This window comes from Sesamum indicum, unplaced genomic scaffold, assembly GCF_000512975.1.
Source record: "Sesamum indicum cultivar Zhongzhi No. 13 unplaced genomic scaffold, S_indicum_v1.0 scaffold00148, whole genome shotgun sequence".
In the NCBI taxonomy this organism is placed as follows: Eukaryota; Viridiplantae; Streptophyta; class Magnoliopsida; order Lamiales; family Pedaliaceae; genus Sesamum; species Sesamum indicum.
This window is the reverse complement of record NW_011628062.1, coordinates 197,843-210,032: the sequence shown is the minus strand read 5'-3', so window position 1 is coordinate 210,032 and position 12,190 is coordinate 197,843. Positions and strand designations below refer to the sequence as shown.

At 35.4% G+C, this 12,190-nt stretch overlaps 1 protein-coding gene across 9 annotated transcripts in view; it reads right to left on the bottom strand.

The window, feature by feature from the left end:
• Window positions 1-1,172: 1,172 nt before the first annotated feature.
• Window positions 1,173-12,190, bottom strand: part of LOC105179355 (protein CASP) — a 17,065-nt gene continuing 6,047 nt past the window's right edge. For 8 of the 9 annotated variants that reach the window (XM_020691302.1, XM_020691301.1, XM_020691300.1 and 5 more), the window contains 12 exons: window positions 10,928-10,983; window positions 10,104-10,269; window positions 9,106-9,198; window positions 8,207-8,335; window positions 7,890-8,009; window positions 7,578-7,658; window positions 5,927-6,034; window positions 5,650-5,793; window positions 5,469-5,570; window positions 4,860-4,939; window positions 1,704-1,796; window positions 1,173-1,574 (listed from right to left, as the gene is read on the bottom strand). In XM_020691302.1, coding sequence (XP_020546961.1) covers window positions 1,517-1,574; window positions 1,704-1,796; window positions 4,860-4,939; window positions 5,469-5,570; window positions 5,650-5,793; window positions 5,927-6,034; window positions 7,578-7,658; window positions 7,890-8,009; window positions 8,207-8,335; window positions 9,106-9,198; window positions 10,104-10,269; window positions 10,928-10,983 — 1,230 coding nt within the window. In that variant the 3' untranslated portion in view covers window positions 1,173-1,516. The remainder of the gene's footprint in view (window positions 1,575-1,703; window positions 1,797-4,859; window positions 4,940-5,468; window positions 5,571-5,649; window positions 5,794-5,926; window positions 6,035-7,577; window positions 7,659-7,889; window positions 8,010-8,206; window positions 8,336-9,105; window positions 9,199-10,103; window positions 10,270-10,927; window positions 10,984-12,190) is intronic. The other variant, XR_002286329.1, reaches the window with a different exon arrangement.

Below are 12,190 nucleotides of genomic sequence, written 5' to 3'. Positions count from 1 at the left end.
GAATTCTTAGTTAGTATCTAGTGAATTTGAAAATTCCTCATCCATTCATGTTCTTCTTCCACGTGAGAAGAGTCATTTCAATCCTATATGGACTGTTGTCATATTTTTTGAGAATTTCCTTTAGAAAATTCCTTCTTTGTATTTCTAGAATGTGGAAATATTACCTGTTGTCATCATAGCTCGAATTTTCGTTCGATTCCATACTTTTAAAAGTCTCCTCCGTTAGTGGTAAGAAATATCTGAATGTAATATAAACATATATTTTTTCAATAAATCTAGACTCTAATACCATTTCTTGGGGGAGCTCGGATGAACATTTTCATATGAGAATTGAAGGACTAACATGCACATTTTAAGTTAGAAAAGGGGTAAAATTGTCAAAGATCTTGTTAAAGAACTAAGACTATCAATTTTCTAGAAGTTGGGGGGATCAGCCTCAAACGAAACGAGGAAGCAGTCCAATCTATTCCATACGATCACTGATCGAATCGGGCTTTTTCATACTCCTCCAAATCAGCAACAGGCACTACGGATACTACTTTCATGGTGATCAGTTTTCACCTCCTTCCCCGCCCACCTCTATGTCAGACTACAAGCACAGAAGCTAAGGGCACGATTGCCCTACGGAGGAATGCCCTAGTTTCAGAGCAGAGGTGAAGAAGCTTTCATTCGAGAAGAGGAAGCATCAGGGATGGATGTAACTATTTTTTACAAAAGCTATTTAGAGCGATCCCGTAGATTAGAGAAAACAAGGAAATTTAGAAGACCAAATTGAATAAGTGATCAAGTATAGAAACTAAAATTATAATTGCCCCGTTATGATACCACTATAAGTTTTCAAAAAACTTGTATTCCGAAGGAATGTCCAGGATGTTTTGGTAAGAGTAGGAAAGTTTATTTTCCCTGCGAACTTTTTTAATTCTTGATTTTGATGCAGATACATCATCCTCCGTCAACCTTTCTTGCAACAAAAGAAACATTGATAGGTATGACGGAGGTCTATTTGATCATATGTCTATTGTCTAGTGAAGAGCAAGTTATCTTCAATGTGTAAAGTAAATTAGAAAATGATCATATATGATATCTTAAAATTTTCATCAAGTTGAAATAATAAATTGACCAAAAAAAAAAAAAAAAAGGTAACCACAGATTATAAAAATGAACATAACGCAGATGGCAACTGTACTTTACCCTATATATTATTCCAAATGTAATCATACAAGTAGACAATCTATTTGTTGGATAATACAATCTCATCCCTCATTATCCATCTCATGTATCCCGCCCACCTACATAAGGCCTTAATGTTCACTTAACGTATCAAATTCCTCCCTGCAACAAACAAACCAGTGACGTACATTATCATTTTATTCTTATTTTTACAATACATGTTTAACAATAAACTCTGTTCAATTTTGAAATGTACCGAGGTGCCTTACTACCTAAGCGTAGAAAGTGTTTTGGAAAATGATGCGGGAGAAGAAAAGCAAAACAAATAAAAAAGAAGTGTTCCAGTTCATTGAGGATGTGGAAGATTAACGTTGTCGCCAACAAGGTTTTCCTCTGGACCATGGCTGCAAAACCACAAATAAGCTAATTAATAATTAATACAACACTGCCAAAATCAAGCGAACGTGGAACATAGAAGCTTTCTATTTGCAGTGAAACGGGGTATCAGCAAAATACGACAAAATCTAGGTAACCTGAGGTAGCTTAAGGCAGACATCCTGTACAGACAGGTGAATACCAATACGTGCAACCCAATGGTGTAGAAAAATGCAAAGCTTCTTGCATACCTGCAAGAATTTGAATCATTAATTGTGAATAAGGCAAATAGTCAATTTACAGTTTTGAGTGCTATAAATATTTGATCATACGTTTATTTTGATAATATTTCAAGAAAAAAATCATTCACATGTTACATTAGTGACCCAGGTTTAACCATACATTGCATGGGGATGCTTGTCAGGAAACGTACAATCAACGACCTTGTATGAAATTCTCTATTGGAACGAATATGTCGGGTTGAAAATTTCTAGTTATGATGATACAAGACTAAGACTAGTCCTTTGACTTCAAACACCATTAATTAATTTGTCGTGCTTTGTTTTGTTCTCATATCAAATAATGCTCATAAAGGGAATATATATAACTGCAGCAATATTGTATATGAATGTTAAGGAGTGGCATTTGAATGATCCACCACCTATCTAACTAAATAGGCAAAATCTCCTATGCATTCCACTATTTTGTATAAGCCAAACATAGGATTTTCTAAATTCATATTGAGTCAAGTAATTTGATGGAATGACCTTATTTACATGGTGCTCATGAACGGAAAAAAAGTGTTTTTGAATTGATGGATTAGGATTTGGAGGAAGGATTTGGAAAAAGGATTTCAAATGACTCTATTTGAAAAGAATTTGAAATCCCATCCATTTTGATAATCCATATTTATCAAAAGATTCAAAACTAAGTTTAGAGTTAAAATGGAAGGATATGAAATCCTTTAAATTTAGAATTATCCAAACATATTCAAATATTAAGGAGATTTCAAATCCTTCAATCCAAATGTAAACCAAAAGGTCCCTCCACTTCCTTAAAGATTAAGGTTTTATGGCTTGTTGTAGGCTAACCATGATTCAGGATTCTTATATATAATTTAATAAAATAACGGTTGCTCTTGAAATCATAAGATTTGAAATCCCAAAATTAACCTTAAGGTAAACCTAAAGAATCACATATTTACATGGTGAAGTCTATCTCTAATATGGATTATCAATTCAAATATTAAGTTAATAAATGAATCAATAGTTATTAAATTGACGAGATCTTTGAAGTTAAATGTAATATTGGATCACACGTGATGCATGATTACATTAATTAGTGTAGTTGATTTAATGTATAGAAGTGATTAATTCAAGTAGACTAAGTTAACCGGATTAAGGTGACAATGTTCAATTTGAAGCCACCAAACTCAAGTAAGAAAACAAATTCAATTGATAAACACTTGTACTTATATTAATTTCCTAGATAAATTAATTCATTAATTGGAGCATCCAATTGTTTGGGATTGACAGATAAAACCAAATCTAAATCTAATTGTCAAAAAGTTCATACGAGGCAACTGGAAATTAAGACAGGACAATTAATGCAAGACAAGGGACTTTACTGCGAAGGGCACCCACTTTTACACTATGCAAGATGAAAAGTTCCGCTGATCTCAGCCATCACTCCCAAGTCCTTTAACCTTTTTGCTCTCTTTCTTTACAATTTCAATCATAGAACTTGAGGATAGAAAGTATGCCTACAAACTTTGATTGTGTCATAGACATCTGAATCTCAGACACATCTCATTCAAATTAGCATAGTTAGTTGATCACTTACTAATGCAATGATTATTGGCCGTCAATCAAGGTGCTAATATCGTCAAAAGAGCAACCTCAAACACTTTCAAATCAATCAATTCAAGGAGCTCATCGAGACACGATATCTAAAGGTATCTTAGCACATCATGCAAAAGGAGTGCTTAGGTATAAATTTTTAAACACTCCAATTTCCTCTAAACAACTTAATCAAAACGGCTATAGCATTTATCTGCGCGTAATCTTGCATGCACTGTACTTGTTGAAACTTTAAATTCTATGGCATTTTTCATCGGACATCTTATGGATGAAATTATTTGTGCAGAACAATGGTTCTTGGATTAGGTTGGCTAAGGTATGTGAGTTAATTTACAGTGAACTTGCAGCATAGAAAAGAATCTTTTACTTTGTAATAGTTGAAGTAATAAAAAATTGAGAAGCAACAGAGGATGCTTTTAGATCAAGTGAAGCTGGGCCATCCATACCCGATTGTGTCAAATGGCAAAGATTGAGAAGGAAATTAAAATCTTAGAGTAAATTATTTAATATCTTTGTGCATATGTCCTTGCGTGTCTATACATACAAACAGTTAAATATCTAATATTGATTTTAGTGAAGATGTTACTAAGGCCAATATCTTCCACAAGTACCAAAGCTCGATTATCTGGGTCCAGTTACTCTACCATCCATATTGATTGGCTCTCAGAAAGTTTCACCTAAATAAGTTAACCAAAAGAGTTATTTGGACCCTAAATCTCATCTCTTTCCTCTTACTTGCTGCTGCCCCTATCTCTGTGCAGTCTCTCTCTTCTCTAACTCTTTTCTTTCTTTCAGCAGCTTTGCTTTCTATATGTCTACATTGCCCCTGCGGTTGTTTTTCCTTCCAGACAAACTCTAGAACCTTAATCCCTGCCAATCCCACTTTTACTCTCCCTATCTCTGTGCAGTCTGTCTATTCTCTAACTCTTTTCTTTCTTTCAGCAACTTCGCTTTCTATATGTCTACATGACCCCTCGGTTGTTTGACTTGCAGATAAACTATAGAACCTTAATCCCTGTCAATCGCACTTTTACCTCTTCCTCTCTCAACACTTCACTAAAGTTGGTAGATCTAGCTCTGTTGACGTCCGCATTCAACTACTAAAGATGAAGGCATAATTTAACAAACAACATGTGTTCTTCAACAGCACCAGCTGTAGTTTCCCACTTCACTTTCTTGATATTTTATCCTCAAATTAAATCGTATCAGACTGCACATAAAAATTTCTTAGAGCTACTAGTCATTGCTCCAAACTCAAGTGCCAGTTTTTGATCCAAACAGCAAGCCGTAATATGAATCTATCAGTGCATTAACTACAGACTATAGACTATAGAATTAGGAAAAGTTCCTCTATAAGAACATTGCTATACTAAAAGAACAACAAGGATAGAAAGAGCAATGGCATTTGAGAAAGCAGAGTCGCATTAAATAAAGCCAAAGAATTGGGAAACATACTTGTTGCCAAGGAGAAACCGTCCACTGCTAAGGGTTATTTTGTCCCTCAACCCCAGTTCCTTGTACCTCTGATCTCTTTCCTATTTTTTTATAAACATTAGAAGATATAATAAACAAAAGTTCAGCTTGATTCTATATCTGTGAACTTTAAACAACAAACAAACTAAAAGTGCGGATACTCATGTCATGAAAGCTATGCAGCATAAGCCATAAAAATGTTGATAAGGAGACCAGGTAATTCTCTATCTTGGGGAACCAAAAATAATCCACACTACCTTGCCGTGATGTGCAAAAACAAATTTCAACAGGATACACAAAAACATCCAAACTGAAAGCATTACTTCAATTTGGAATTTATATGTGACATAATCTTAGGAGACCACTACTGCAATCTAGAATTACAGAGTTGAAATGTTATAATTCTTAAGAAGTTGTAAAGGACAGGAAAAACTATAGTCAAGTTCATGAACTAACTGCAGATTAAAATTGGAAAAACCTGTCAAAGGCCATGAGTTTATAAAAACTGATCACTGATAAAAAAAGAAACAATGAAAACAGGAGAAAGAAAATCCACCAAGGGAATAATCAAAAGAGAAAGAGAAGATCCACCTTCTTCGAAAATGCTGCAAATGGATTAATATCATCCTCGTATATTTTTTTATACTTCGATTCCACGTCAGAACTAAGCCCACTTTCCAGGTCTTCAGCATACTGAAAATGATGACATGGCTTATAGTTATTATGAGCATAAAGTGGAGACAAATTTAATGAACCATCTGCAACTATGCACCTTTTTTGATCCTCTTGATATTACTTTCTCAGAATTGTAATCCTGCACATAACGAATTTTTCCATAGAGTTTGACATTATCTGCTTTTGTTTTCTCGAGTTCAGTCGTCAGCATGCCAATCTTCTCGTTCAATTTTCTTATTTCCTGGCATAGTTTTAATTAGTTGATTGAACAAATAAAAAATTGATTAGAAACTGTATAGAATCACTGCAAAATGTCCTAGGGCTGCAAGAAAAACGAGGTTGCCGGGTCAGCAGGGTGGAGGTGGGGTTCAGACCTCTTCAGTCTCCCGCAAACGCGCCCGAAATCGATCCCGTTGATTGCAGATCACCTTAAGCATAGAGCTTTGGTCTAGATCGGAGGGAACACGCCTTTGTTCTGCACTCTGTCCCAGGAAATGTTAGCCACAACAGTTGAAATAAAAAGGCTGCATGCATAAAATACATAAGAAAATTGACATAATTGACAACTCTTTTGTTTTCGCAATAAACTTTTTGGTCTGATGCTGCATACAGAAAAAAAATGCTGGTCTAAAAAAATTAAAATAAACAAAGATTGCATAACAATACAAGTTCACTGGTTCTTTCTAGTTACAAATCCTAGGACACAAAAAGACATAAGACAGCAAACATTAATCAAGAACAGCATGCCAAACTTCTTGGCAATCAATTCCAATTAACTATTACATCATCTTTATGGATAATTTATGTAACTGCATTACTCGACCACTTAACTGACTTATGCAAGTATCAGTTAATGGCAAGGATGGAGATAATGATTTGCCATATTAAATAAGTTCGGATGGACCATATTGTTTTGGCAGGATTTCATTGTCCCTTGATAGAAACCAAATCTTATTTAATTGGCCCCATAATGTGATTTTCAGACACTATTTACACGTGAGTTACATTTATGCTTCCATTCATTTGGAAAGGCCTTGTTAAGAGTCAATACATAAGCCGCTGATTTTGCACACATCTTCTCTAGCACCCATCACACATCAGTGGAGATGAAGAGTCGAGCATGTGTAGAAGCCCGTGTTTTGCTCCTACTTGCCAAAATGCACTTAAAAGTTTTGGGGCCATTTGACAATTGCTGTCCAAGTATTGGTCTTGACATCTCTTCTGATATAGAAGTTAAGTATACAGCAAATTGAAATAACCCCAGAAAGTTGTTTCATGTTTGCTTCAAAGATACGAACAAACGCATAAACATCAAACACAAATAAAAGTGAAAGCCAATACACTGAACATCTCTCTAACTTGATGCTCCTGCACGAGTTTTTTTATTTGTACTTTATTTTGCAGAAGAGGAAGTGAGAGAGATCAGCAACCATCATGGGTCTTTCTGTAAGGCATCACCTTTGCTCAACTAATGCTTTTTCTTATCAGTTTCTTCCTTCAACTCCAGGATCTAAACAAAGCATTCGCTTTATTCACTATTCCCTCCGTTCATCTGGTTCCATGGTTTCTAATATTACTGTAAATAGTCATAGTATATCACATACCCTAAGAAATACACCATGGAGAGGTTTGTCATTTCATGTTTCTCAATGCAAGAACCATTAGATTAGTTGGCTACAGAATATTGCACTTCAAGTCACTGCAGACAAGACATTGATACAAAATAATCGGCAGGTGTTGGGCCAAAGGAATAGACCTGTTGCTCTAAAGTTCTAGTATTTTACGTGTTACCAAATTAAGATTTCAAACTTGGCATCGTAACGTAGGAACAATTTTCAGGCAACATATACTGTTGAATGTGAGCTATAGAAGCCACCAGAAAGGGAACATAATAGAAGCATACGAGCATTTACACGTTTACAGAAAGCAAGCATATAATGGATATGAGCAAAGTTTGATGCATTGCAGTTTCAGCATATCGAGATCAGCAAATGCAAAAGGAACCAAGAGTGACACAGAATTTACCTCGACTTGGTTTGTGCCTCCGGACTCCGAAAGGTCCCAGTCATCAAAAAAACTGCCCTTTTTCTCATTGGAACTGTAACCCTGCATTTTAAATTTAATTAAAATTATTAATGGAGAGGACAAATCTTTTTACATCAACAAAGGACATTTAGATTGCTAAAAGTTTGGCCTAAACCTCAATCCATATATAAGCAACAGCAAAATAAAAGATTAGATCAAATTTTCAATAGATAAACAGCATATGCAAGCAGTTACCAAAACCAGCCATCATATCAGGAAGAAAACAAGGGGAAAGGAAAAAAGTAAAGTAACCTTTAGGATATCATCTTCAAGTTTCTGGATAAGCCTCTGCTGTTCATTGATCTGTTCTGCTAGTTCTCTGATCTTAACTTCCGCTGCTTCCAGCAAAGATGACTTTTCAGCAATTTTGACCTGAGAGCAATAGAAATACACTGTTTACCCCACTACATACTTTAAAAGAAAAAGATCTAAATGGCACAATTTTCATGTCTTATGACATAATTAGCTGCAATACTAGAGTTTGCATCCCATAGTTACGATCATTTAAGAGTCATTAGCAATGAGGAATAATGTGCTCAAGGAAAATCAGCTGCTGCACAGAATCATACCTTGAATTGTGTCAGTTCATGCTCCATTTTCCGGTTTTTGTCAAGAAGTAATGACTCCATTTTGCTCATCTCTTCTCCACTTGTAGCTGCTTCCCAATCCTCAGCTTCAATTGAATTATAGCCGACAGCCTATGAAAATTAAAATGGTTTGCTAAACAGGAGGAGATAGAGCAGTGTAGGTGATACTTTCAAACAATTTCTTAAAGGAAAGTGTTTACTAGCTAAGTCTATTGACATAAGGATTTTTTCAGCAACCAACAGATCTTTTTCCACCTAGTGTTTCTGTCAGGAAATCTGTTTTTGTAATGAGAATCCGCGCTAAGGATAAAAGTCCAGAAGGATCAATTTTTAAGGATGTAAAGGTTTACAGTGAGAATGTGGAGTAGTTCATAAACTAGCTGAAATTCAATGTTAATCATAACCGTATGAACATCAGACCGTAGACACTAACTTTTACACCTGACAAGATAGACAATATCAGTCTACATCTGGAAAGGCTAAAAATTGGATATCTGATACTTTTAGATGGATTAGAATAAAAAAGCTATGATAAGTGGCTTTCTGAATTTATTTATAGACTCATATGAAATGGGATGAGGAAAATTGTGTCGCTTGCTGATTATATAAACCGAGAATACAACTTGAATTATTTAGCAGCAGAAACAGAGTTTTCCATTTATCGAAATAAAACTCAGCGTATATTGAAAAATCCATTCTCATGGTTCCCATATAAACTCAAGGTCCTTAGATTTTGATTGCTAAATTTGGTTCTTCAAAAAGTGAAATCTTATAAACGTCTATCCAGAAATTCTTTTGCCTGTATTTCTGTCTTCACACCTTAGTCAATCACATACAAGATAGCTAATGTGAGTCTTTCACGGAAGTAGGGAGTTCATCACCTGCAAAATTTTTAATTTCTTTCGCAAATCATCAACGAGTTTTTCAGTTGGTCTCGCCTGAAGCTCTTTCTTCAACTCCTCAAGCTCAAGCTCCTGTGCGTTTAAACCAAACTAAATATTAGAAAAAGCTAATACAAGGGGAATTCAATTTATGCCTTCGCAAAGGCAATCTAAAGAGAACAAGACTGTCAACCAGACTCTACTCAATTAATTGAAGTATGCTGAAAAAGATGAATGAGCAGGGGTCATTCATGAAGATACATTCCTACACTGTAGCATGAGCAATTCAGCTAACATGCTAAGAACTAATTATATGTAGAGAAGCAGCCCATTTTGGAGCTAAAACGTTTTATGCCAACGAAGAATCATGTAAAAACTAATGGTTCTACGCAAGACATACTAGATTCTGGGACAGTGTCCCTGAACTTAAGCAGGGCATCTAGGTTGATCATAAACCTAATGTAAAGGGACCGAATAATTCAGCTTGGACATTGTTGAATAAACAAAAAATGAATCATATGGTTCACTTTGAATTTTGACATTCAGGCAATCACTGCTGATTCTAGTTCTTAACTAGTATAATGAAATTGAATTTCCCAATATGAGCTGCAAATTAAATGATGTTGGCACACCTGACAACACAAAGGACCTCCAAAGTTAGATTTATCTTGACAATCAGACTAGCACAAGTCTTAACTGAAACTCAGTAGTATGAGAAATGACAGAAAATTTGGGAAGCTTCCTGAAGTATTTCATCTAGTTCATGGAAGGAGAAAATCAGCAAATCTTTGAAGAGAAGAAATTTCACTTGCTTGTCTAACTCCTAAGTACTTTTCGTGTTTCTAGGTTAAACAACATGTATTTAATAGTTGTAAATGACTTCTCTGGTTCTCAATGTATTTCTAACTATTTGTAAATTTATTATTGTTGTTTTATACAAGTAGCACCCCCTTGATCCCCTCCAAAAGAAATTCATAAATAAAAACCAAAAGAATTACCTTTTCATTGAGCAAAGTCTTCAACTTCTTCAGCTCATTCAAATGATATTCCCGCTCATTTGATAATGTTGTCTCGATATTGTGAAGTTCCATATTCAATTCAGATATAATCTTTTCCTTCGCACTAAGAGAATTCTCAAGCATGGTATTTGCATCCGCATTATCACTACAGAAAGGCAGCCAAAAATTTAAATCAAGTACATAACCTGAAAGCAGGACAGCTCCATGACCTAGGGGAGAAAGAGTAGTAAATGCAGAAAGGAGACAAGTACCAAAATTGAATTCATGTTCCCTTCTGTTCATATCGATATAGATTATTTCACTTATCAGTTTTTCCAGATTATACTAGTACCCGAAAAGGGTCTTCTTTTGCTAAAGAAAAAGGGTCCTTCTGATTTCACTTGTTTGAGTTGGAGGTCAAATGAGAAGAGGTATCTCCCAATTGCAAGCTGTTTTGAATACCTCATGTGGCAATTCCAGCCACAAGTTGGCCACGAGTTTTACAAATACATATGTAAGGTCCCATATGTTATGAGTCTTCTTCAAGATAGGAACAAGCTCGAGATTCACACAAATTATGGCTGAATTTTACAATAGGATGCATCATCCAGCTTCTCCTTGCAAAAAGAGTGAAGTATGGGCTCCACCAGTCAGAAATACTATAATCATACAAATAATAGTTTACCAAACTATTACCACCGCAAAGAAATATACGGGTATACATCTTATGCATTATGGTGATTCCTTCAGATCAGCAGTCACAAACACACAGAATATTAAAAATGAGAAACTCCTCAGCGCATGAGATAAACGTAGAGCAATACCTTTTCTTGTGTCCACTTTCTTCGTTAGCTGATTGTAGCTGAGACTGCAAAAGACCCTGAAGGTAATAGAATAGTTAATTAAAAACATTTAGATTTGAAGCTTAGAATATCCAAACAGGCACACTATAGGAGAATATATTTCGTCATCAGCAGGCAAGTTCAAGCCCAATCTTTACATAATCAATCAACCTCAATGAAACACTCATATTTCCTTTCTGATAGTACGCAAATAACATCGCATTTCCTAAATGGAACTCTCTTGCCAAAAGTACATTCTCATTAAAATGTATAGGGACACCAAAGCACAAACTTGTAAACCTACCTAAAAGTTACGTTTTCTACTCTAAGTAAAACTCAAGTCCCCTAGGGGACAACCCAATGGATTGACCTCCAGATTTCCTACTAGAGGTCTTGAGTTCGAACAAAGGTGGGTGCACGTTTAAAAAAAACATAATCTATGTAAAACTCCATGTCAGTTCAATATGGAACTGAGGGAGTATGCGATCTAGTTCCCGGAAATTATATGGTGCCTGAGGTCAGATTTTAAAACAGCTTGGTTTTATTTTCAAGATATTCAATTTTTCTACAAGGGTGATTACCAAAGGCAGACAAAGAAACTGCAAAGGAAACCCAGCCTTGAATGCAATTAGCGTGTGAAAGCCATCTGACACCATGAAAAAAGTATTCAGAGAGTACGTGGAAGGCAAATTTATAGCTGGTAAGTCCTGAATCTCTAAAACGTGTTGGTACAAGGAAGCAACATGCAGAAGGATTATCAGAGAGATAAGGTTAATATGTGAAGTTCCAAAGTTGATTTCATCTGCCAAAAGGTACATCAGTTTTATGTGCCTTCATGCAATGAAATCAGGATATCAGGATTGCATTGATAAACTAAACACTAACGTTCTTATTTAATTTGCTTTTATAATAAGCTCATCTTTCTTCACAGTCCACTATTGCCAAGATGTATTGGATGAATAATCTTAGCGTTAAATACATTAAATATAAGTTGATCCATTGTAATTGATGATGCAACTAAATTCCTGAAGAGTCATCCCACATTAGATAGTAGAATTCTTCTACTCGACAGAGGGCTAAGGAAGTGCAGGAAACCCAGTATTTTTTCGGAACCACGTTGTTTGGACAGAAAATTCTAACTTGGCTGCCAGTTATATGACCAGTGTGGAACATCACAAACAAGTTCAAAACTGAAATTTCTTAACAAATGGTAAAAAAGACATCACACGGATTCACAATTTGTTA